Source organism: Somniosus microcephalus, chromosome 2 (genome assembly GCF_052327205.1).
Source record: "Somniosus microcephalus isolate GS21.2 chromosome 2, FLI_Smic_1.0, whole genome shotgun sequence".
In the NCBI taxonomy this organism is placed as follows: Eukaryota; Metazoa; Chordata; class Chondrichthyes; order Squaliformes; family Somniosidae; genus Somniosus; species Somniosus microcephalus.
The window spans coordinates 43,668,329-43,695,781 of record NC_140988.1 but is presented as its reverse complement, the minus strand read 5'-3'; the positions used below and the strand labels follow the sequence as shown (position 1 = coordinate 43,695,781).

General features: G+C 40.4%; 1 protein-coding gene across 1 annotated transcript in view; it reads right to left on the bottom strand.

Annotated features, from left to right (window-relative positions):
- tbc1d9 (TBC1 domain family, member 9 (with GRAM domain)) overlaps positions 1-27,453 on the bottom strand; it is a 70,244-nt gene that overhangs the window by 25,953 nt on the left and 16,838 nt on the right. The window contains exons 2-10 of the mRNA XM_086009001.1: positions 26,567-26,677; positions 14,964-15,082; positions 14,358-14,586; positions 9,183-9,444; positions 8,799-9,006; positions 6,733-6,936; positions 4,438-4,614; positions 3,480-3,630; positions 2,524-2,738 (exon numbers count right to left, since the gene is read on the bottom strand). Of these exons, the coding sequence (XP_085865127.1) occupies positions 2,524-2,738; positions 3,480-3,630; positions 4,438-4,614; positions 6,733-6,936; positions 8,799-9,006; positions 9,183-9,444; positions 14,358-14,586; positions 14,964-15,082; positions 26,567-26,677 (1,676 nt within the window). The remainder of the gene's footprint in view (positions 1-2,523; positions 2,739-3,479; positions 3,631-4,437; positions 4,615-6,732; positions 6,937-8,798; positions 9,007-9,182; positions 9,445-14,357; positions 14,587-14,963; positions 15,083-26,566; positions 26,678-27,453) is intronic.

The window sequence follows — 27,453 nt, the reverse complement described above, 5'->3', positions numbered from 1 at the left end:
AAGAATGTTCAGCTCCCTGTCCTGCCCTAGCCTAAGACACACCTGTGTTACTACTATCATACCATGCCCTCATAGCAATTTGTAGCTCAAGCTCACCAATTTGTGCATTAATAATTACACAAAACTCAAACCCCTCTGTTGGGCAATCTTACCCTTACTACCTTTAATCAGTGGAACTGATTTTTTTTTTTAATGCACATTTTGTAGATTATAAAATTATGAATTACAGTGGAGTAACAGACGTCAAAAGATCAAATCCACAGGAAACCATATTAAAAATCAAACAAAATATCACTTTTAGTCCATTCCTTCCAATGGGCATTTACAGTTTGCACTATCGTGGACTCTATCCAATTTATTTAATCTACTAAGGGAAATGAGTAACAATAGATAACACCCTAAATTTCTCAACACCTAAAAGTAGAGAACTCTGGCAGATCAATCCAACATTATGAAAATCTGAACAAATGTATTCCAAAGATGATATTCCACAGCACAGTACGAACATAAGAACAGGAATAGGCCATTCAACCCCTTCGCCATGAAATTCGATCATGGTTGATCTGTATCTTAACTCCATCTACCAGCCTTGGTTCCATATCTCTTAATACCTTTACCTAATAGAAATCTATCAATCTCAGTCTTGACATTTTCAATTGACCCAGACTCAACAACTTTTTAGGGGAGTTGCAGATTTACACCACCCTTTGTCTGAATAAGTGATTCCTGACTATATTCCTGAACGGCCTAGCTCTAATTTTAAGGTTATGACCGCTTGTTCTGGACTCCCCCACCAGAGGAAATAGGGTAAATAGAGATAAACTATCAAATCCTTTAATCATCTTAAACACCTTAATTAGATCACTTCTTAGTCTTCTATACTGAAGGTAATACAAGCCTAGTCTATGTAACCTGTCGTCATAATTTAACCTTTTTCGCTGCAGTATCATTCTGGTGAATCTGCGCTGCACCCCCTCAAAGTCCAATATATCCTTCCTGAGATGCGGTGCCCAGAAATGAATGCCGTACTCTAAATGGGGTTTAACCAGAGCTTTATATAACTAACATAACCTCCACCCCTTTGTATTCCAGCCCCTTGACATAAAGGCCAAAATTCAATTAGCCTTTTAAATTATTTTTTGTACCGGTCACTAGCTTTTAGTGATTTCTGTACTTGGACCCCTAAAATATCTCTGCTCCTCCACAGTTCCGAACTTTTCACCATTTAGAAAATACTCTGATCTATACTCTCACCAGTAGGATAGAGCCACAAACTATTTGATCATATAGCTAGGCTTATCCTTCAATCCTGTTCTCAACCACATACTTGTTCAGCTTCCTTTTAAACAAATTAATCAAACACAGCATTAGTTACTATAGAGGAGAGTCTGTTCTATATTCTACTACTGTATTTTTGTAAAGGGAAAAATTCCAACCTCAAATTTCCTGGTGAAGAATTTTGATTAACTGAGGGATCCATCTTGTTGGGCCCCAAGATTGCTTCATTTAGAGGCATCAGATTCTTTTGAACCATCAACAATCAGATTCAACTTTTTTCCTTACCACCTTATTGAAGTTGCTTTCAGCATTGTTTAATTTTTAGATATTTTCTTTTTTAAATATGAAAGCGATATGGTCCATGTACATGTTTCCTGCTCTGGAGATGGTTGGATTTAGTCCAGGAGATCATACATATCTTTGAATTTTATTAACTATTTGATTACAATGATCAATTCCAATGATCAATTCCGATATCTGCTTCCCTTTTCAATTTAATTTTGCACCTTTACTGTCTGAACTTCCAGCAATGCACATCAATGCAATTAGCATGCACAAGCACACACAGCACTTCATTGAGGCCATGTATTTGATTAACCACAACTCCAATAGTGAATCTACTCTAAGCTAAGCAGAGATGCTACTTATTTCGCATTTGGGCTCAGTGGCAATTGCAACATTTTAGTACTAGAAATTCCTCCAAGCTGCCTTAATATCCATACAACTGGGAATCATTCCCACTGGGACCAATCACAACAGTTTCAGTAGCACTTCAGTTAAAAGAATCTAATTCACTACAGATTAGAGGATAAGATTTCTGACTGTGTGCTCCTGATGTGATGACTTGCCTGCTGGGATTGCATATTAGGAAATCACAGGTACACAGCTCATGAGTTTCCAGCAGCATTGCCAGTCATGAGCTCAATCATGGGCTGCACATGCAATTTCCTATTACATTCTCCCAGTGCGCAAGGTTTGCTCTGGAGGCACAAATTGGAAAATTTACTTGGATGTCAAATCTAGGACCTTACACCAAGCGATGCATTTACTCACTGAATCACTGAGAGAATGTTTATTTTCTTCTACATCATCCAACAAGTTAGGATTTTCAGTAGGCTCTTTATACTTCATGACAAAATAAGATATTTAAGCACCAGGATTGTGAGCAAATTAAACACCATCATTGTCTTTGTTAAAGGTTTTGCCAGTTCAAGTACATCTCTGTTGCACTACAATATTATTTACCTGGCAATATCCTATGTTAGGATTTCGGAAAGCATAGGCAGTGAGTACTCTTCGCAGAGCACCAATTCCCATCTCATTCTGAAATGCTGGATGCTCAGGAAGTGAGCGGTGTAAATCCCGCTCTATTTCTTCTGTGGCTAGGTTATACTTTCCAATGGATTTCTCCACCAAATCAGAGTAATATCCAGGATGGGTGGCCATCTCGTTAATGGCACCTGAAGGCAAAGGAGAGATTTTAAATTACACCAAATGAACACACATTCTATATTTTACCTCAGGGTGTTGCCAAGCTCGGAAAACAAGTTTCTCGGCTTCAGTGTATTCCTCTTAAACTGGCCATTATGAAGTGTAAAAATGGTGGAGGAGTAGAAAAAAAAGGAATGGCAAGAGAACTCAAGACTCTGCATGGTTTCAGTTTGGGATGCAATGCACAACTGCTGTCTAATATTTCCTCTTTTAAACATGGTCAACTTGAACTCAATTTTGTCAATGTTTATCTAGCATCTCACCCACTGAGGGCAACCAAGTTTGAATCATGTCAGGCTACGATATGACTTGAACTCAATCCACTGAATCAAACTCATATTTTGTAGATAGCCACATCATTTTAAACATTAATTTTGCTTAATATAAAATCCATGTAATAATCTTAAAATAAGACTTCAATAGTACAATCCTAAAACTCCACTGTTATTTTGAATGTTATTGTCGTGCCTATGTAACCTATGCAATGCCCATAATAAATATATATTGTATTACATAATTTTAGACATATTCAATGATTAACCATTGGATTAAAAGATGTAAAAAGACTGCAATAAAATAAACTCTAAATTAGACAGGAACAATACAGAACTTTTCTGTTTAATGAAGATCTATTTTGGCAAGTAATCTTAATGGAATTTTCAAAAAACAGTACAAGTTTAGTGGCGATCTAATCGTCTGCCTTTGCACACCTGAGAACAGTAGCCAAAGTTCCCCCCTCATGCTTTCAGGAATGCCTTTCAGTACAAGCTCCTGGGTCTTCTCCGTGCGATACATGCACACTCCACGGCCATATTCAGCAAAGTGGATTTTCCAGGACTGTTCTTTCATTAGTTCCTTTGCCTAATTGTCAAATACAATGTAATAAATCAGTAACGTACCAAATTCTCAATAGCATGATTGAACATGTGCAATGTGAACTTTCCAAGTTTGGATTTTTATTTATGAATTACATGAGTATCAAAAAGCCACAACTAACACTAGCTATTTTAGCAGCATTTTAATACAATTGAAAGTAATATTTATGGCAGTAAAGTTTACATAAAATTAGTTGCACAATTGAGCCACCTTTAGAGTTCCTTAAACAAATTTCTTCATCAGTCACATCACACCCCTCCCCCCCAAATGTCTTTTTTTTTTTTAAAAAGGCACCCTGCTGTGAATAACCAAGCACGTGCTTCACGGGCTAAAATAGTGATGACTCTGTAGTCCTATTTCCAAGTTTGAATTTCAGTTTTGTAGAAGCCAATATAGTTCTCCAGTGCAGTGCTATAGCTCAAAGCTGTTCCAACATGCTGTGAAGTGGTAGGATGCAAGTCTGCACCCCAATTCATATAATGAGCTCCTGAGTTCAATGTGCTGTCATGGTGGAGACACAGAGTACAGCTGAGGCATGTCCTCTCAGATGTATTGGGGTGGGGGTGCTGGTGCACAGTTATCCTGATGGACACCTATTCCTTTAGTTCAGGAACTACAGGTGTATAATTCACTATTACTTCACACCAGACCAGATTATATCAGACAAAAAGAAATTCATTGAATTTAACTTGCAAAGTGTGTATCAACTTAATATCAAAACAGCAACAATACAAATGTGCATGTTAATAAAGAACAGGTAATTATATAAACACATCAATAAGCAACATGTACCACTTTGGGATTGAATTCTTCGGGTGATCTTCGACGGTACATTGTCATGAGTGTTTGCGTGGCTATTGGAACACTATTTCCATTCAGATTGAACTGGCGCTCTCCATCTGTGTCTGAGGTGGAACTAAGACGTCTCTGTGGGCTACCTGAAATGATACTGCTTTGTCTTGAAAATACCTGGAAGGCAAGTAATTGACAAATTGTTCAATTGTAGATCAAGTTGCTCAGATAAGCCTTTGTTGCTTTCAATGAACGTACTTAATAATAAATATGTTAATTTAAAACAAACTCTTTGAAGAAACAGTGAACTTGAGTGTTCCAATAATGTACTACAGACAAGGCAAAGCTTGGAAAAGTTTATAGAGGAAGTTACTTCTCCTATGCTTAAATAAAACATCAGCCCCAATTATCATAATCTATCAGGTAATTTTATTGCACAATCATACAATATTAATCCAATAAATTACAGATGTTACTATTGTATTATTCACAGGATTTCGGAAGGCACTGGTAGAAAGCAGCAGTATATGGTTTGCCTGTAATTAAAAATATGCAGATAAACTACCGACTGCTCCCTTTACTTTGTCCAACAACATGGCCCAAGGCCAAACTTACTGAATTTTTCCCTTTTCTTGTACTCAAAATTACTTATGGGCCTGGATTTTGCATTGAGAATAACGGTGAGGCTAACAGCGCTCACTGTTATTGTGGAGTAAATCGGACAGCAACATGCACAGTTAAACACGGTAATCTGGAAGCTGCGGTCCGAGTTACCCTGCTCCTCCACAGGCTGCGCTATAACAGTTCTTCACCAAGATGCTCAACAATGAAATCCATGTAAGGGCGTGAAGTTGCGGTACTTACCCACTAGACAAGCCAGAAAATGTTGGGACTGGTGCATTCAGGTGTAAGTGAATTTTAAAGGGTGTAATCAGACATTATTACTGTCAAACAACCTCTCTGGCCCTGAAAATTTAATTTTACAAACGTGGAGTCTCATTCCTTCAGAATGTAATTAGTGTTAGAGATTTATTAAAATTAACTTTCTTTTGTTATTTTTTCTGTCTCTCTCTTAATCCTATCTTTCTTTCCCAATCTTTGTTTCGCTTTCTGTACATGATTTAAAAATCTAATTTATAATTCCTGGTTTAAACTCTGCATGTCTCAGTGGGGATTCTTCAATCTGACTGGTTGAAGAGCCTCGCTGTATCTTGCTTTGCTCACAGACACCACTGATCCCCTGTAGAAAGTGCCGCTCTGGCTCAGACACCTGATGGCAGCAAGTCTCCGCTCAAAAGCCCCAAAAAACTCAGTGTGCAGCGGTTCAGCGTAGTGAACAGCGAGCGCCGTTCCTTTGCCACTTACAGCAAAATCCAGGTCATGATCTCCTGGGAAGAAAAATCCAATCTAGTTCACAGTTGTGGACTTATAGCTACCTAGAAATTGATTGAAAATGCTGAGACTCATTTCATTTAGAGCCTTTACAGTCATCAAAGAGAGGCAAGCAATGAGCCTTTTATCTCATCTTGAACTAGATTCAAACACAGGAACCAGATTTGAAAGCAGACTGCTAGCTCACTGCATCAACCAGCCGCTACATTTCTATTAATTGTGCAAATCAGAACAAGTTGTTTGTGAACAAAGAATACATACATCAACTGGATAAGAAAGCAAAAAAATGTATTTACCAGTTTCTTTTTCTTACTTTAGACTATTATAATTTGTAGCATTTTCTAAAATGCTACATTCTATTATTGAACAAGCTGAAGTACAAAGTAATTTTGATTTACAGAACTTGTTTGTGCAGTATGTTCTCAGTTTTGTAAAATCTATAATACTTCTAATTATAGCTTCAGATTGTACAATATGTGGCCATTTTAGATTGATTTCTTTGAAGAAGGGACCAGTAAATATTGATAGCTTGGTATTGTGGCCATTTTTAATGTTTCTTCAATCAAACAACATTTATAAGCTTATTTCATACCATGGTTGATATAGTCTATATCTATTTAATAGTTTTCAATACCTTGAGAATAATATCAAAAATATGACTATACTTTTATACAGAAGAAATAAATTAGTTTAAAAGTCCAAAACTCAGTGAAAAAGTTTTTGAAATTGTGAATTGTTCAGTATTAATTCAAAATATCCTTGATTTAAAATAGTTTCAAATATTATTCTACCTCCCCCAAAAACTTCAGACAGTAAGAGATTCTGGTGTTTCAGAATTTAGCATTATAATGTACGTTACTAGTTTCTTAAAACCTACTTTACAGATTTTTTTGTTCCACATACCTCATCATCAGAACTGAGACTTCCCACAATTTCTTTGTCAAAGTAAATTTTTGATGTTGTTTGCTGTAGGAAGTCAGAAATTCTTTGCACCAGGAAGTCTCGGTCCTTGAGATTGGCAAAAAAGAAAGTCATTCTGTTCTTGGTACTGATAGATAATGGGCTGGGAAGCACACTCGAACTGTCTGCTTTTTCCACTATTGTCACCTAAGAAGAAAAAAAATATATATATATAACCTTCAAGGTACAGTTTGGTTTACATTCACATCAACAAGTTTGACTAATTATCAAAGAAAAACTAACAAAAAAATGTGCCCACCATGACACCACATAACATAGATCAAACTTAGAATGCGACTGGACTTTAGTATGATAGCGTTTGGTTTAAGTCAGAGGAATTTCCTTTCCAAATGCATGCTACAGCCGCTTGAAGTTATACTGCACAGGATGCGGACACATTTTCAGATGTTCAATAATTAAATATCTAATTATATTGACACACAATATACAAATGCCAACTACGAGTCTGTGCATCAGGTGATTTTATTGTCACATGTATCATCACTGAGAAGTGCAGTTCATAATTAAGGCAAAAGATCCTATTTCAAAGAAGAACAGGGGAGTTATCCCCGGTGTCCTGGCAAAAACAAATTATCTGGTCATTATCACATTGCTATTTGTGGGAGCTTGCTGTGTGCAATTGGCTACCGTGTTTCCTACATTACAACAGTGGCTACACTTCAAAAGTACTTAATTGGCTGTAAAGCGCTTTGGGACATCCTGCTGTTGTGTAAGGTGCTATATAAATGCAAGTCTTTTTAGAAGATGTGTGTTCTTACATATAATTTACTCCTCAAATTCACAGCATTTATTATTGATATTCACAGATTAAGCATACAGTAATAACTATTATTGACAATTATACATACACTTAGGCCAAAACCGTGCGATTTTGCCAAGAATACCAAACACATTAGTTTTGAGCTTGAAGGTTTTAAGGCTAATCAGACCTTAAAGAATTCTGAGGTATCTCGCTTAACATCCACTTTTATACCCCTCTTTCACAACTGATGCGTGACAATTTGCATGTTCTATAGCATCACCTAATCCCTTTCCCACGTCCCTTATCAATAACTTTAGTTTTAACGAGTGCAACGCCCCAATTTTGTTATAGTTTCACCTTGATTGAACGGTCAATCAAATCATTAGATGGAAGACAGTTAGAGAAATTAATGAACAAAAGCCCGCTACAGGAGGCGTTTTCACCTGTCCACATTCCTTACGCAGATGTGGCCGTGGAGGTGGAGAGTTTAAGTCCCTAGAATATATTTCTATCCCACATGAATGTTAGGCCTTGGGAATCAATTGAAATTATAACTTCTTGAACTGATATTCAAAACATGTTTTTTGTTCATTATGCCCTGGGGGGAGATTTAACTGTCATAAAGATGTCATTTCCTGTTTCTCTGTAAAGCTGAAAGATATATAGGAATAGAGGCAGCCATTCTCTCTCTCTCTCTCTCAAGGCTGAGGGAACAAAGGAAGCTTGTTTGTCCACTGCTGAATCTGTTACCAACTAAAAGTTCAATGACTGTCTTAGTCTGGTATTTCTTTTAATTCCCACTGTTTAAATTGAAACATTGATAAAACACACATGTATCCAAAATAAAGCAAACCCGTCTTATTTCCATCCTTCTAACAGAAACTCAATTAACAGGTAAAAGGTAAAAAATTATATAAAGAAATGAATATAAAAGTAAATCAATAGCAGTACCTTCTGATTAACCTTTTACTTACAGAATGACATAGCACAAATGTATACACTCACTGTTCAATGTGAGGAAAATACAGCCTATTGCATGTGGCATGATTTTCTGCTCGAGTAGTGCAATTTTGCATAAAAGTCTCAGAGGGATTGAAAAGACTCGTCTTTGAGCAGACTGAGCCAGAGCAAATCATTTGCCCTATTTATAAATCCACAAATGCTTCTAACAAGGACAAGTGTGGGCCAGAAACCCGCAAAGTTTTCTAACAGAAGACCAGTTTAAGTAGCTTTAGAACATACACACCTCTCTTAGAGGAATAATAAGACTGCACAGGTTTTCCTCCTTACTGGTGAAGCAGATATAATTAGTAGAAACAAACATCTGACCCACGACGTGCATTTTACTGAATGGTGTCCAAAGGGTGCAGTCTGTGTGCCCATCCAGACGCTCATCTTTAGGAAGTCGGAATAAAGCCCTGTATCGCTCACTTTTTGCTCTCGCATCAAGATCCCTTCAGTTTCAGAAAAATAATACGTTTTATTAGAGTGTCTTGACCTCAAAAGTGCACTGTACGGTGCATAATGAAATAACTGACAGTAAAACCAGTCACAGGTCTTTACTGACTCCAGGTAGAATTACATAATAGTCAAGTGTGATCTTTCTAAATTAAACTGCCAAATTACTAACCGTTTTAACACAGAAACCTTTTGAGGAGACTTCTTCTTTAGTCTTGGAAGTGATCTGTCTTCTTCAAAGCCTTCATTATCAAGAAGCTGCCTCATGGCAATATTGGCTAGTTGTTCCATTAGTTTAAAGGTTTCACCAATATTGAGGAAGACAGAGAAAATATGTTCACTGCATCTTGTGCTCACTTTGATCATTTCAGGAAAGAGCAGTGTAGCATTCTTCTCTAGCTGGATGATGTCCGCCCATCGGATCACTAACTTAGCTAGAAAAAAAGAAAACTCAAATTGTTTTTTGTACTGGTGCATTGTCACAAAGAGAATGTCAAACAAATTCTATCTCCTAATTACCTTCACAGAATTAGAGGGAATGAATCTCATCATTTACAAATATTTATATTTCCACCAGACATAATTAGCTTACTTACATTGCAAAAGTTAGTATTAGACACTTGTCACAATACGAAATGACAGTGCAACTAGTATATTCACGTAGCTAGTTAAGCCTTTAGTGTAATAAAAACAAAAATCATTCATAAAAAAGTACAACTGTTTTATCAGCAGAACATCTAAACACTTGATTTTGTAAATATCTGATAATTAACTGAGAGAGGTTTCACCAGAAGCCTGCAAGTGGAATTTTGTTTCCCCCCATCATAAATTGCTTTCTTGACAATGATCATTTTACAATATTGGGGGATTCAGGAAAGAGTACATTTAAAAGCAGCGAGAGAAATGTCAAGGCTTTAGAGCAGAGTTTTGGGTACAAATAAGCAGAGTGGGTCAGGAAGGGACAGAGAGAGTAACAAAGGTAATAAGGAATCAGTGACTAAGGTGACATCAGGGAAAAATAGAAATAAGTCAAAGCTAAAGGCACTATATCTGAATGCATGAAGCATTCGCAACAAAATAGATGAATTAATAGCGCAGATAGAAATTAATAGGTTTGATCTAATAGCCATTACAGAGACGTGGTTGCAATGTGGCCAAGGTTGGGAACTAAATATTCCAGAATACTTAACTTTTAGAAGAGCTAGGCAAAATGGAAAAGAAGGGGTAGCCCTGATAATAAAGGATGGGATAAAGACAGTAGAGAGAAAGGATCTTAGCTCCAAAAATCAAGAAGTAGAATCAGTTTGGGTGGAGCTAAGAAACAGCAAGTGGCAGAAAACATTAGTGGGAGTTGTTTACAGGCCCCCAAACAGTTGTAATGTAGGGCAGAGTATAAATCAGGAAATTAGAGGCACATGTAACACAGGTAATACAGTAATCATGGGGGACTTTAATCTACATATAGACTGGGCAAAACAAATTTGCAGTAATAGTGTGGAGGACAAATTCATGGAATGTATGCAAGATAGTTTTCTAGATCAGTATGTTGAGGAACCATCTAGGGAACAGGTTATTTTAGATCTAGTATTGCACAATGAGAAAGGGTTAATTAATAACCTTGTAGTAAAGAGGCCTTTAGGGAAGAGTGACCATAATATGATAGAATTTTATATTGAGTTGGAAAGTGATTTAGTTAAATCTGAAACTAGGGTCTTAAATCTAAACAAAGCAAACTACGTAGGTATGAGGGGCGAGTTGGCCAAGGTAGATTGGGAAATTACATTAAAAGGTATGACAGTAGAGAAGCAATGGCTAGCATTTAAAGAATATGTAAGTTACAACAAATATACATTCATTTAAGGCACAAAAACCCTACAAGAAAAGTGGTCCAACCGTGGCTAACAAGAGAAGTTAAAAATAGTACAGTATTAGATCAAAGGAAGAGGCTTATAATGTTGCCAAAAATAGTAAGCCTGAGGATTGGGAAGATTTTAGAATTCAGCAAAAGAGGACCAAGAAATTGATAAAGGGAAAATAGAATGAGAGTAAACTAGCAAGAGACATAAAAACAGACTGTAAAAGCTTCTTATAGGTATGTAAAAAAGAAAAGATAAGCGAAGGTAAATGTGGGTCCCTTACAGGCTGAGACAGGAGAAATTATAATGGGGACTAAGGAAATGGTGAAGAAATTAGACAAATACTTTATGTCTGTCTTCACGGAAGAAGATGCAAAAAACTCCCCGGAAATAGTGAACAACCAAGGGTCTAGCGAGAATGAGGAACTGAAAGAAATTATTAGTAAAAAAAAAATAGTACTGGAGAAATTAATGGGAATGAAAGCCGATAAATCCCCTGGACTACATCCTAGGGTTTTGAAAGAGGTGGCCATAGAGATAGTGGATGCATTGGTTGTCCTTTTCCAAAATTCCATAGATTCTAGAACGGTTCCCACGGATTGGAAGGTAGCAAATGTAACCCCACTATTTAAGAAGGAGGGAGAGAGAAAATGGGGAACTACAGACCAGTTAGTAGGGAAAATGCTAGAATCTATTATTAAGGACGTGGTAACAGGCACCTAGAAAATAATAATAGGAGTGGGCAGAGTCAACACGGATTTATGAAAGGGAAATCGTGTCTGACGAAGAGTTTTTTGAGGTTGTAACTAGCAGAATAGATAAGGGGGAACCAGTGGATGTGGTGTATTTGGATTTTCAGAAGGCATTCGATAAGGTGCCACACAAGAGGTTATTAAACAAAATTAGGGCTCATGGGATTGAGGTTTAATATACTAGCATGGATTGAGGATTAGTTAATGGACAGAAAACAGAGTAGGAATAAACAGGTCATTTTCGGGTTGGCAGGCTGTAACTAATGGGGTACCGCAAGGATCAGTACATCCGCCTCAGCTATTCACAATCTATACCAATGATTTGGATGAGGGGACCAAATGTAATATATCCAAGTTTGCTGATGATACAAAGCTGGGTGGGAATGTAAGTTGTGAGGAGGATGCAAAGAGGCTTCAAGGGGATAGAGACAAGCTAAGTGAGTGGGCAAGAACATGGCAAATGGAATATAATGTGGAGAAATGTCAAGTTATCCACTTCGGTAGGAAAAATAGAAAAGCAGAGTATTTTTTAAATGGTGAGAGATTGGGAAATGTTGGTATTCAGAGGGACCTGTGTGACCTTGTACACAAATCACTGAAAGTTAACATGCAGGTACAGCAAGCAATTAAGAAAGCAAATGGTATGTTGGCCTTCATTACAAAGAGGATTTGAGTATAACAGTAAAGATGTCTTACTGCAATTATATAGGGCCCTGATGAGACCACACCTGGAGTATTGTGTACCGTTTTGGTCTCCTTACCCAAGGAAGGATATACTTGCCATAGAAGGAGTGCAACGAAGGTTCACCAGACTGATTCCTGGGATGGGGGGATTGTCCTATGAGGAGAGGTTGAGTAGACTGGGCCTATATTCTCTGGAGTTTAGAAGAATGAGAGGTGATCTCATTGAAACATACAAAATTCTTACAGGGCTTGACAGGGTAGATGCAGGGAGGATGTTTCCCCTGGCTGGGGAGTCTAGAACCAGGGGTCACAGTCTCAGAATAAGGGGACAGCCATTTAGGACTGAGGTGAGGAGAAATTTCTTCACTCAGAAGGTGGTGAATCTTTGGAATTCTCTACCACAGAGGGCTGTGGAGGCTCAGTCGTTGAGTATATTCAAGACAGAGATCGATAGATCTTTGGATATTAAGGGAATCAAGGGATATGGGGATAGTGCAGGGAAGTGGAGTCGAGGTAGAAGATGAGCCATGATCTTATTGAATGGCGGAGCAGGCTCGAGGGGCCAAAGGGCCTACTCCTATGTACAGGAAACTTTGTGATATCCGGCACCGACGGGACCGAGATGTTGCCTTCCCATCAAAACTGCCGGACAAACCAGCGCTAATGTTGAAACATACGGAGCTTCTCCGTATCTGGCAACAAACCCTGTTGCAACAGCTTCTACAGTCGGCCGTACCTTGCAAGCGTCTCTGTAGCTTAGCTACAGCTTCAGCGAGACCTTGCAGAGCCTGACTGGTGGAAAGAAAAGCAACGAGAAAAAAAAACCTAACAAAACGGTTCCTGATTTTTGCCGGTGGATTGAGCATTCCGGACAGTTAACCTCCGGATAAACCAGTTTCCTGTAATATGTTCTTATTTCAGCAAAATACACCTTTATGCATCTTGTGCTCTGTGTTGTCTGTAGCCGGTTATTCTTCCAATTAGAAAATAGTCATACTTAACTAATTGAATGTATTAAAGTGTATTTTACAAACAATTTTTACCATCAATCCTGCTTTAAAAACTTAAGCAGTTACAATAATTTATTTAGTTTAATGTCCTTTTGTGCATTTTTATTTTGTTAAATTAAAAAGAAACATGTTCAAATAATTGAGTATGGGGAGAACAAATTGAGGGATTTAGCTGAGCAGTCACTATGATGATGCTGTAAGGGAGCTGTAATATCAGCAGACATGGCCCCAATTTTAACTCCAGGTGGATTCCCCGCTCAGGCCCGAGTTAAAATGACAGTCGGGTCTCATTGATGTCATCGGGCCATAGCATGTGTGTGTAAAGAAGGACTCTGTTGGCTCCAGTGCGTGTCCTTGCTGCCTGCGCAGGAAGCAAGTTAAAATTGCAGATACGATAGCAAAATACTGCAGATGTTGGAAATCCGAAATAACAACAGAAAATGCTGGAAAAACTCAGCAGGTCAGGCAACATCCGTGGAGAGAAATTTGAGTTGACGTTTCGGGTCGACCCGAAACGTCAACTCAAATTTCTCTCCACGGATGTTGCCTGACCTGCTGAGTTTTTCCAGCATTTTCTGTTGTTATTTAAAATTGCAGATGTTGTGATCATAGGTTAAGAGCCAGGGCAATTTTAACTGCCCACCCGCCAGGTTTCTGCTGAGTGAATAGGGTTAAAAATCGCCCCATAGTCATTAACCCAGAGTATAAAATCTGGTCATTTTAACTCAATTAATTATGATCACACACTGTTTAGCTTATTAACTTGAGTCACTTACCTTTGAATCTCATCAGATGCTATACAAATGCAGAAATGGTGGGGGGGTTGTTAATTCAGATCCCACACTATTTAGCTTATTTACTTGAGTTAGTTACCTTCATAAAGTTTATCAGCATTCCATATTAGGGGTTGCAGTGAATCATTAATATATAAATTACAGCTTTTTATTAAGAGTTGTAAAAGAAAAGTGCAAACTCCAATGATATACATAGTGAATTGGCTACTTTTTTATCCAAATTGAAGATAAACTGCAAAAGAATACTACACCTTCTTTTCCCAGCAAAAATGAATAAAAGCATAGATGGTTGATGCTGAGATACATCCAACCCTGTCGTGGAACCCGACCCTTCCAATAACTGCAAGAGTAGTAGTTAACCAGCTTTTCTTCATCTGGCATCCCAAAGAGCTTACGAAACTTCAAAATAGCTTCCTTAAACTTATCTGTGTCATCATCCTCCTTTACATCATTATTTTTATTGTATTCTGCAATTATACCCTAAAAATCAAATAAAAATATAAACAGTAAGTTCAGTTTAATGCCATACCATATTAAAATAACAAGATACAAATTCAGAAAAAAAGTCAAGTTTATCTTTTCAAAATAATAAATGAATTAAAAAGAGAAAAACAAAATAATTAAATCTATTTATACATCTATCTGCTTGTAGCAAATATTTCCAAAAAAGTATCTTCATTCCTAAGTTGGGCGTCAGTACAGTATATAGTTATTGTGGTTATAAATAAATTGGTACATCCATTCTTATATCTGAATATATCAGTATTCTGCCTTAATATTTTTCTATGTTATTCTGTTATAAATTCTTCAATGCTTTCATCTTTCTATTTAGTTTTAGTATTGTTTTGGTTGATTACCTGTACTTTACCCTTAACAAATGTAGTGATATCATTTTCATTCTCAAAGATTGAAAGTGTCTGTAGTAGATTGTGCTCCATCCATTCCCAGTGTTCAGTTATTTCCTTTCTTGAGCCACCTAAGGAAACAATACAATTGCAAATATTAAGTGATCAACTTTAATCCTTTCTACTCAAATCAAATATATCCAAACACGTTACCTTAGCCATTGAAGGAATATTTAAGAATGTTAACAAACATCTCGCAGGTAGCAAATATATGGAACAAACAATATTCCTGTCCTGAAAAGGGTTTTGTTAACTGAAATAAAAATACTGCCAAACGTCAGTTACAAACACTTCTTAAATCATTCTTAAAAATAGTTTGACCCAAGTTGTTTTGGGAGCTGATAGTCTGTTTCAATTATTTCTCATTCTAATAAGCTTTTAGGTCTCTGTAACAGTCCAAGGCCAGGACCTGCATTAACCCAAGAACATATATACACAAACATCAAAAGGTACCCATCAATATTTATCTTTTGTGTTAATCACGTCATTCTACACAAAATTATTTATAAAAATTTTAGTGTAGAACTTACTTCACTTTACTTTTTAACAGGTTAACTTTTCCCTCAGTTCCATCTTCACATTCTTATCCCAACAACAACTTGAATTCATATAATGCCTTTTACAGAAAAATATTCCAAGGCGTTTCACAGCATCACAGATATTGGACACTAAGCCAAAGAAGGAGACATTAAGAGGGGTGACCAAAAGTGTGGTCTAAAAGGTGGTATTTTAAGGATGGGATATAAAGGAGGGGTAGATCATAGGCCTGAGGGAATCGGAGGCCGGGGGGGGCTGCTGGTGTGGAGGGGAGATCAGCGGTCTGTGGGATCGGAGGCCTGAGGGATCAGAGATCGGAAGCCTGGGGGATCGGGTGTTGTCTGATCGCGGGGGTTGGTGAGGCAGGTACGTTGGATCTACCCGGCCGGCCAGAGTTAAGCTTGAAATTGTGGCATGCAGTCTCATGATAATATTTAATTTGCTAACCTGCCTCCTGGAAGCAGGTTGGTTGCCCGCCCCCGTTAAAACCAAAGTGGGCGGGTTGGGGTCGGGATTCAGATTTTTAACAGACCCAAAATCGCCCGTTTTTTGGGGTTAAAATTCCCTCCCAGAGTCAGTTGCTATAACCATGATTTGAACCTCACTGTACTGTAATTATCAGACAGTGTCATTTCCCCTTGGACAAGTGCAGCATAGGCTGATGCTTCTGGACACTGTTTTTCCAAGGTTGGGGGTTAAGGCATATTGTTGGCCAAGTATAGAGATCCTTACTCTGCATCTAGTTATACCATATCTGACCAGAGAGTGTACAATGCTGATACTAGGAAGACAGAGTGGAAATTTGTTTTTGTTCCCTAGCAATGATATCCCTCAGCCCTTGTAGAGGTCGTCTCATAAATGATTGGGCTTGATACTGCATGAAGTTCAAGTCCAGCATGGCAAAAACATAACAGGAGCAGGAGTAGGCCATACGGCCCCCTCGAGCCTGCTCCGCCATTCAATAAGATCATGGCTGATCTTCTACCTCAACTCCACTTTCCTGCCCTATCCCCAAATCCCTTGATTCCCTTAATATACAAAAATCTATCGATGTCCGGTTTGAATATACTCAAAGACTGAGCATCCACAGCCCTCTCGGGTAGAGAATTCCAAAGATTCACAACCCTCTGGGTGGAGAAATTTCTCATCTCAGTCCTAAATTACCTACCCCTTGTCCTGAGACTATGATCCCTAGTTCTAGACTGTCCAGCCAGGGGAAACAGCCTCTCAGCATCTACCCTGTCAAGCCCTCTAAGAATTTTATACGTTTTAATGAGATCATCTCTCATTCTTAAACTCCAGAGACTGTAGGCCCATTCTATTCAATCTCTCTTCATAGGACACAGGTAACAATAGAGAGATGGCAGAAATATTAAATAATTATTTTGCTTCAGTATTTACCAGGGAGATAACAGGTGGACATGACATTGGATGATGAGATTAGTAATGAGATAAGTACATTTAAAATAAAAAGGAGGGGATATATTAAACAAACTAAGCAAACTCAAAGAGGATAAAACCCCTGGTCCAGATGGATTGTATCCACGCATTTTAAAAGAATCTAGGGAAGAGATAGCAGAGGCATTACTAAACATATTTAATAATTCATTAGAAAAAGGTGTAGTGCCAGAGGACTGGCGGATAGCTAACGTAATACCTATATTTAAGAAGGGGGATGCAACATGTCCAGGGAATTATAGACCAGTCAGCTTAACATCATTGGTAGGAAAAATAATGGAATCCCTACTAAAGGAGAAAATACAAGAACATCTAGAAACTTAAACATAGCAATGAATAGTCAGCATGGATTTCAAAACAGAAAGTCTTGCTTGACCAACCTCATTCAATTTTTTGAAGAGGTAACAGAGAGAGTAGACAATAGTAATGCAGATGATGTAATTTATCTAGATTTTCAAAAGGCCTTCGATAAGATACCCCATAATAGACTAATGAACAAGGTCAAAGAATGTGGAGTCAGGGGACAAGTAGCAGAATGGATTGCTGGCTGGCTTCAAGACAGAAAGCAAAGAGTAGGGGTAAAAGGTAGCTATTCACAGTGGCAGAAGGTGGGTAGTGGTGTTCCACAAGGATCAGTGCTGGGACCACTGTTGTTCACAATTTATTTTAACAATTTAGACTTTGGAATCAAAAACACAATTTCTAAATTTGCACGTGACACCAAATTGGGGGGGATATTCAATACTGAGGAGAACTGCAACAAATTACAGGAGGACATTAATAAACTTGCAGAATAGGCATATAATTGGCAAATGAAGTTCAACACAGATAAATGTGAAGTATTAAATTTTGGTAGGAAGAATAGGGAGATCACTGATTACTTGGAGAGTGCGAGTTTAGGGGGGGCGGTAGAGGAACAAAGGGATCTCGGAGTACAAAGACATAAATCACTTTAAAGTTACGACACAGGTTAGCAAGGCCATAAAAAAAAGCAAACCAAGCACTAGGGTTTATTTCTACAGGTATAGAATTGAAAAGTAGGGAACTTATGCTAAACCTGTATCAAACCTTGGTTAGACTGCGTACAGTTCTGGTCGCCATATTATAAAAAGGATATAGAGGCACTGGAGAGGGTACAGAGAAGATTTACAGGGACTATACCAGAAATGCGAGGATATACATATCAGGAAAGGATGAACAGGCTGGGTCTCTCTTCTCTTGCTGAGGGGTAGCCTAATAGAGATCTTTAAAATTATGAAAGGTTTTGATAGAGTGGATACAGAGAGAATGGGCTGGATTTTACCAGCCCTGAGGAGGCGGGACTGCTGGGAAAATGGGAAAAATTGGGATCAGGACCCAGCACGGTGGCATAGTGGTTAGCACTGTTGTCTCACAGCGCCAGGAACCCGGGTTCGAATCCGGCCTCGGGTGACTGTGTGTGGAGTTTGCACATTCTCCCTGTGTTTGCGTGGGTTTTCTCCGGGTGCTCCGTTTTCCTCCCACAGTCCAAAGATGTGCGGATTAGGTTGATTGGCTATGATAAATTGACCCTTAGTGTTAGGGGGATTAAATACGTGGGGTTACGGGGATAGGGTGGGATATGTGTTGGTGTAGGGGTTATGGGGATCGGGTGGGATATGTGTCGGTGCAGGCTCGATGGGCCGAAATGGCCTCTATCTGCACTGTGGGGTTTCTGTGATTTCTGTGATTCTGTGAACCCGCCTCCAAACCATCTTCCCGGGAGGCGGGTCCCCGACTCGCACAGGGACCTGTCTCCGAGCGCCGGGAAGGGGATTAGAGCCAATTAACTGCCTATTAACAGGCAGTTAAGAGGCTTTTCACCATTTTCCGCCTGCTGATGCGGGCTTCCCAACGTCAGGAAACTCCGCCAGGGTCAGCGAGGCAAGCTGTGGGTCTGCTGCAGTGTAAGTGTGAAAATGACAGCTGCAGAGGTAGTGTGATGGGTGCAATGGTGCACAGGTAAGTATGACAGGTGGGAAAATGTAGTGAGAAATATTTTTAATCTGTTTATATGTATCTGCAGGTGACAAGATTTGATGTTTGTGAAGCCTCATCTGATCGGCAGAATTTTTTTAAAATTCATTGATGGGATGTGGGCGTCGCTGGCTAGGCCTGCATTTAGTGCCCATCCCTAATTGCCCTTGAGAAGATGGTGGTGAGCCGCCTTCTTGAACCGCTGCAGTCCATATGGTGTAGGTACACCCACAATGCTGTTAGGAAGGGAGTTCCAGGATTTTGGCCCAGCGACAGTGAAGGGACGGCGATACAGGTCCAAGTCAGGATGGTGTGTGGCTTGGAGGGGAACTTGTAGGTGGTGATGTTCCCATGCGTCTGCTGCCCTTGTCCTTCTAAGTGGTAGAGGTCGCGGGTTTGGAAGGTGCTGTTGAAGGAGCTTTGGCGAGTTGCTGCAGTGCATCTTGTAGATGGTACACACTGCAGCCACAGTGCGCCGGTGGTGGAGGGAGTGAATGTTGAAGGTGGTGGATGGAGTGCCAATCAAGCGGGCTGCTTTATCCTGAATGGTGTCGAGCTTCTTGAGTGTTGTTGGAGCTGCACTCATCCAGGCAAGTGGAGAGTATTCCATCACACTCCTGACTTGTGCCTTGTAGATGGTGGAAAGGCTTTGGGGAGTCAGGAGGTGAGACACTCGCCGCAGAATTCCCAGCCTCTGGCCTGCTCTTGTAGCCGCAGTATTTATATGGCTGGTCCAGTTCAGTTTCTGATCAATGGTAACCCCCAGGATGTTGATAGTGGGGGATTCAGCGATGGTAATGCCATTGAATGTCAAGGGGAGATGGTTAGAGTCTCGCTTGTTGGAGATGGTCATTGCCTGGCACTTGTGTGGTGCGAATGTTACTTGCCACTTGTCAGCCCAAGTCTGAATGTTGTCCAGGTCTTGCTGCATATGGACACGGACTGCGTCAGTATCTGACGAGTCTCGAATGGTGCTGAACAGTGTGCAATCGTCAGCGAACATCCCCACTTCTGACCTTATGATGGAGGGAAGGTCATTGATGAAACAGCTGAAGATGGTTGGGCCTAGGACACTGCCCTGAGGAACTCCTGCAGTGATGTCATGTGATTGAGATGAATGACCTCCAACAACCACAGCCAACTTCCTTTGTGCTAGATATGATTCCAACCAATGGAGAGTTTTCCCCTTGATTCCCATTGACTTCAGTTTTGCTAGGGCTCCTTGATGCCACACTCGATCAAATGCTGCCTTGATGTCAAGGGCAGTCACTCACCTCACCTCGAGTTCAGCTCTTTTGTCCATGTTTAGACCAAGGCTGTAATGAGGTCAAGAGCCGAGTGGTCCTGGCGGAACCCAAACTGGGCATCAGTTAGCAGGTTATTGCTGAGTAAGTGCCGCTTGATAGCACTGTCGACGACACCTTCCATCACTTTGCTGATGATTGAGAGTAGGCTGATGGGACGGTAATTGGCCGGGTCGGATTTGTCCTGCTTTTTGTAGACAGGACATACTTGGGCAATTTTCCACATGGCCGGGTAGATGCCAGTGTTGTAGCTGTACTGGAACAGCTTGGCTAGGGGCGCAGCTAGTTCTGGAGCACAAGTCTTCAGTACTATTGCCGGAATGTTGTCAGGGCCCAAAGCCTTTGCAGTATCCAGTGTCTTCAGCCGTTTCTTGACATCACGTGGAGTGAATTGAATGGGCTGAAGACTGGCATCTGTGATGCTGGGGACCTCAGGAGGAGGCCGAGATGGATCATCCACTCGGCACTTCTGGCTGAAGATAGTTGCAAATGCTTCAGCCTTGTCTTTTGCACTCACATGCTGGGCTCCACCATCATTGAGGATGGTGATATTTTTGGAGCCTCCTCCTCCTGTTAACTGTTTAATTGTCCACCACCACTCACGACTGGATGTGGCAGGACTGCAGAGCTTTGATTTGATTCGATGGTTGTGAGATCGCTTAGGTCTGTCTATCGCATGTTGCTTCCGTTGTTTGGCATGCAAGTAGTCCTGTGTTGTAGCCTCACCAGGTTGACACCTCATTTTTCGGTATTCCTGGTGCTATTCCCGGCATGCTCTCCTGCACTCTTCGTTAAACCAGGGTTGATCTCCCAGCTTGATGGTAATGGTAGAGTGAGGGATATGCCGGCCATGAGGTTACAGATTGTGGTTGAATACAATTCTGCTGCTGCTGATGGCCCACAGCGCCTCATGGGTGCCCAGTTTTGAGTTGCCAGATCTGTTTGAAATCTGTCCAATTTGGCACGGTGGTAGTGCCACACAACACGGTGGAGGGTCTCCTCAACGTGAAGACGGGACTTCGTCTCCACAAGGACTGTGCGGTGGTCACTTCCACCAATGCGGTCATGGACAGATGCATCTGCGACAGATAGATTGGTGAGGACGAGATCAAGTAGGTTTTTCCCTCTTGTTGGTTCCCTCACCACCTGTCGCAGACCCAGTCTGGCAGCTGTGTCCTTTAGGACTCGGCCAGCTTGGTCAGTTGTGGTGCTACCGAGCCAGTCTTGGCGATGGACATTGAAGTCCCCCACCCAGAGGACATTTTGTGCCCTTGCTACTCTCAGTGCTTCTTCCAATTGGTGTTCAATATGAAGGAGTACTGATTCATCAGCTGAGGGAGGGCGGTAGGTGGTAATTCGCAGGAGGTTTCCATGCCCATGTTTGACTTGATGCCATGAGACCTCATGGGGTCCTGAGTCAATGTTGAGGACTCCCAGGGCTACTCCCTCCTGACTGTATACCACGGTGCCACCACCTCTGGTGGGTCTGTCCTGCCGGTGGGACAGGACATACCCAGGGATGGTGATGGTGGTGTCTGGGACATTGGTTGTAAGGTATGATTCGGTAATTATGACTATGTCAGGCTGTTGCTTGACTAGTCTGTGGGACAGCTCTCCCAATTTTGGCACAAGCCCCCAGATGTTGGCAAGGAGGACTTTGCAGGGTCGACAGGGCTGGGTTTGCCATTGTCATTGTCATTTCCGGTGCCGAGGTCGATGCCGGGTGGTCCGTCCGGTTTTATTCTTATTGTTTTTCGTAGCGGTTGTTTACAACTGAGTGGCTTGCTAGGCCATTTCAGAGGGCATTAAGAGTCAGAGTCAATCACATTGCTGTGGGTCTGGAGTCATATGTAGGCCAGACCAGGTAAGGACGGCAGATTTCCTTCCCTAAAAGGACATTAGTGAACCAGATGGGTTTTTGCAACAATCGACAATGGTATCATGGTTGCCATTACTAAGACTACCATTTAATTCCAGAATTAAATTGAATTGACATGCAGCTGCCATCTGTTTTCTCCTAAGGAGTCACTGGTGAGCCTGGTTGCAAGGGCTCACCTTTGGACAGTGATTGCCAGTATTTGACAGCACCTCAATTCATCTGTCAAAAAATTATGGGGCCTGTCCCTTTAAGAAAACCGGCAGATGAAGCATCATGCACTGATGTCATCGAACACCGGCTTTCCCTTAATTGGCCGGCAAGCCCGCAGAGTGGACTTAACAAGGCCAAACAAGGGGAAATAGCGTCTGGTCGTCAGACATCGCTGGGGGTGGGACTAGAACCCAGAAACCAGCAGTCCTGCCCCCAACGCGCCTCCTCAGCTACGTTCACGGCCAATGTTTCCACTTGTGGGGAAGAGCGTTACTAGAGGCCATCAATATAAGATCATCACCAAGAAATCCAATAGGGAATTCAGAAAAAACTTCTTTACCCAAAAAGTGGTGAGGGTGTGGAACTCGCTACCACAGGGAGTGGTTGAAGTGTAAAGCATAGATGCATTTAAGGGGAGGCTAGACAAGCATATAAAGAAGAGAGATAGAGGGTTATGCGGACAGATTTAGATGAGGAAAGACAGGAGGAGGCTCGACTGGAGCATAAACGCTGACATGGACTGGTTGGGCCGAATAGCCCGTTTCTGTGCCGTGTAACCTATGTAATCCTATGTAAAACGCTCTCATCCCAGGAATCAATCTAGTGAACCTTCATTGCACCCCACCTAAGGCAAGTATATCCTTCCCTAGGTAAGGAAACTAAAACTGTACACAGTACTCTAGGTGTAGTTTCATCAAAACACTATATAATTGCAGCAAGACTTCCTTACTCATATACTCCAACCCCCTTGCAATAAAGGCCAACATACCATTTGCCTTCCTAATTGCTTGCTGTACCTGCATGTTAACTTCCTGTGATTTGTGTACAAGGACACCTAAACCCTTCTGCCTACCAACATTTCCCAATCTCTCAGCATTTATAAATATTGTATTCTTCCTACCAAAGTGGATAATTTCATATTTCCTCACATTATACTCCACCTATCACCTTCTTGCCCACTCACTTAACCTGTCTATATTGCTCTGCAGCCTCTTTACATCCTCCTCACAGGTTACTTTCCCACCTAGCTTTGTATCATCAGCAAACTTGGATATATTACACTCGGTCCCCTCATCTGAGTCATTGATATAGATTGTAAATAGCCGAGACCCAAGCACTGATCCTTGCGGCACCCCACGAGTTACAATCTTCCAACCCGAAAATGACCTGTTTATTTCTACTCTGTTTTCTGTCCATTAATCAATCCTCAATCCAAGCCAATATATTACCCCCAAATCCCATGGCCCTAATCTTGTGTAATGGCCTCTTGTGTGACACCTTATCAAATGCCATTTGAAAATCCAAATATACTACATTCACTGGTATCCCCTTATCTACTCTGCTAGTTACATTGTCAAAAAATTCTAATAGATTTGTCAAACACAATTTTCCTTTCATAAAACTGCGCTGATTATGATTTTTTACGTGTCCTGTTACTACATTTCTAATAATAGGTTCTAGCATTTTCCTTGCTACTGATGTCAGGCTAACTGGTCTATAGTTCCCTGTACTCTCTCCCTCCCTACAGCTGATGTTAAGCTAGGTTCAAAACTAGCTCAGAGGCCTGTTGGACCTCTTGGGCACTTTATAACAAATGACCACAGGATAATTATGAAATTCAGCTGCATTTGTTGCTGGTAAAATGCAAAGAATATGCTGCTTCCTCTTCCCCGACAAGCTAAACCTTTCCCCAACTTCTCTGCAGCCTTTAACATGGTCAACCATAACATCCTCCTCCAACACCTCTCCTCCATTGTCCAGCTTTGTGGGAGTGCCTTTGCTTGGTTCCAGTCTTACCCAACTGATTATAACCAGAGAATCTCCAGCAGTGACTTTGCTGCCCACCCCAGCACAGTTATCTCCAGTGTACCCCGCCCCCTACCCGACCATGGATCTATCCTTGGCCCTCTCCTCTTTCTCATTTACATGCTGTGCCTTGATAACATCATCTGCAAACATGTGGTCAGCTTTCACATGTATGCCGATGACATCCAATGCTCTCTCCACCACCTGTCTTGACCCCTCTACTACCTCTGTGTTGTCTCCAGTCTTGGATGAGCTGCAATTTCCTCCTGCAAAGTATTGTGAAAACTAAAGCCATTGTCTTTGGCCCCGCCACAAACTCTGTACCCTTGCCACTGATTCCATCCCCCTTTCCAGGCACTGCTTTTAGAAGTCTAAGCACACCACACTATGGGGCATTCCAAGGTTCAATTGGGTTGTCACTTCCAAGTCGAGGTGGTTAGTTAGGCAGGATCTTCCTTTCTAATTCCACGACTGTTTACTAGGTTATTTTTCTATTGTGCCTGTGCTGTCTATTTTGTCCCCCCTTTTTGAATATGGGCACCATGTATGCCTGTTCCCAATCTACTGGTACCTCCCTAGTTTCCAGTGACTCTCTCATAATGGTTGTCAATACAACAACCTGCACTTATATTGCGCATTTAACATAGACAAACATCTAAGGTGTTTCACAGAGCCATAATCAGAAAAATGGACACCAAGCCAAAGATGGAGAGAATAGGAGGGATGACCAAAAGCTTGGTCAAAGAACTGGGTTTAAGAAGGGTCTTAGAGGAGAGAGAGGTGGAATCTCCCTTATGTCTTAGCATTCCGAGATAAATACCACCTATCCATGGGATTTATTTATTATTAGGTCCTTTAGCAAGTTTAAGACTTCCAACTTATTTATAATGAGTCAGTAATTTTGTCTAGACCTTAGGCAGTTTTTGTAACAATACTGGCCAGTAGTGGAGCTCTACGCATATGCGTTGATATGCATATTCAGAACTTACTCATGGCCACCGAGTGCAGATTTGCATCCTGCAGTATAATACTGGTGCTGCTCCTTGCAGCTACTGGTCTCTGATGGGTAGCATAGCGTACTATAGCCACAGCCTAAGACTTGTTATATGGGACTTTAGATCACCTCCAAAAAATCTGGTTAAGGCTGCAAGCAAATCAGTTATTGTCTCCGGAATCCATTAATATACCTTAGAAAAACGGGGAAAAAATACAGAAACCCACGATAAAGTTTATGAAAGGTTTATATTGCAAAGAGCCATTTCAAATGTAGCAACTCCCAGTTCTGTTGAGTTTGCCTCATTTACATTGTTGGGGAAAGATCTGCATTGGAGAGAAAATCCAAAACAGCATCACTGGCCTGTAGTAGCATCCTCAACCTGCCGATGGCCAGAAAAAAGGTGGCATATAGCATCTAGCACTGTGAGCAGCAGCCTTTTATGTTTGCCACCATCAGTGCTGTGCCCTAGGTTACAAAGCAAACAGTTATGTCTTGAAGTGGTAATCCATCCCACCAGAGATACCATTGCTACCTAATTTAAACTCAGCACTGTAAATGCAGTACCTGTATTACACTGGAGCAACTTTTCAATAGTACATTTTACTCAACTTTATAACCTGGATGCTGATTGTGAAAACTAACAGTGAAGTACCTTGTTGAAAAGTGCACTTGTTTTAAATAAATTTAAAAGATCATTGAAAACTTTGTTTTTTCTCCATTTTAGGCCCTACTACTCCGATAATGGAGAAGAATATTCAAAAATGCCCAAGGGTGGAGTCAAGTTGCCAAAGATATACAGCAAGATTACAAGCAACACAATGTGTTCAATTTTTAAAAAACTTTACATTAATTATGTAATAGTTGTTTTCAACATAAAATGTCTTACACCGCATAAAATATTTTTATTTTTCCCTCTATATAAAGCTCATGCCCAAGGCAGGAGTGCATTCTATCAAAAGATACACAGTAGGCTCAAAAACAAACCAGTGTTCAATGTTTATCTTATAATACTGTAGTTGTTTAGAACTTTTCTGCAGCGTTCAAAAAATATTTTGCTTTATTACTGTACTACTCAAAACATCATGGATGGGCTGAATTCAAACTAGGGTCCTCAGAGGTGGAAGCTTTTCACTAGGCATTTAGAGCACCATAACGTAATGCATTGGCACTTTATAAATGATGTATAGTATTAGCCCTAGCTTTAGCAGTACTGCAATAAGAAAGGCTCTGACCAAAAGTAAAATTATACCAAATATTATTCTATATCTGGCTAGAGATCTATTAAAGCATTTTCCAAAGGAATAAAAACATTTGAGGACATTTTAATTTCTAAGTTACACAAGAATGAACTTGTTCTTTTAGAACTTACCACATGCAATTGTCCAGTAGACTAGGGAGTCGGGAGTCTGGTAAAGGATTCTATATGGTGCAACTCGAGCACTGGAGTCCAACACAACATCAAGTGTCCCCACAAGCAAGCCTACATTGAAAGTCCCAAAACAAAAACTATTATTGGGATAATTACACTTGATACATTGATATATAGTATGAAAAATTTAAACATGTACTTTTGGCTATCTCAGTCATGCATTCTAGCTGCAAAAACAAATTCACATGATTTATAATTGGCCCATTACTGCAAAATATTGTGGACTGCTTAAAAGGTTTGAAGAGACTCGATTATTATTGCATTCTTACATTAGGTGAAAACAAGTAGAGCGTTAAATACTTTTGATGCCGAATTTCTAGGCCAAGAACTCTTACTTAAAAAGAAAAAGTTTCCCGGTTATCGTGCATTTACAGGTTTTTGGCCCTCAAAGCCCGGACAACTCAGTCCGGCTTATATTTCTTACACGTTGATTTATCTGGTATGAATTTCAGGGGCCTGAAGGTTGGAAAAGGACTGTTCTTAGCATTGTTGCCTCAGTGGTGAATAAATTCTAAATCCGAGCAGTATAAATGACTCAAAATATAGGCAAATTAATGCATTCAAACTTCATGTGGCCCCCAAAACTCCGTCATACAGATTTATGTGGCCCAAGTATGGAAAAGCTTGGACACCCCTGTCTTGAGCTGAAACTCACAAAAAATGATTCCGAATGACCTAGTTTGTATTCTTCTATTATCTACACCAACTATATATTAAGAGCACCTTTACATTATGAACTTGCCCCCACTATAAACTAAGTTGAGAATGCCCCAGTATCATATAGGCCCCCCATAGCCAAGAGAAATACAACTTTCATCCCGTCAGTC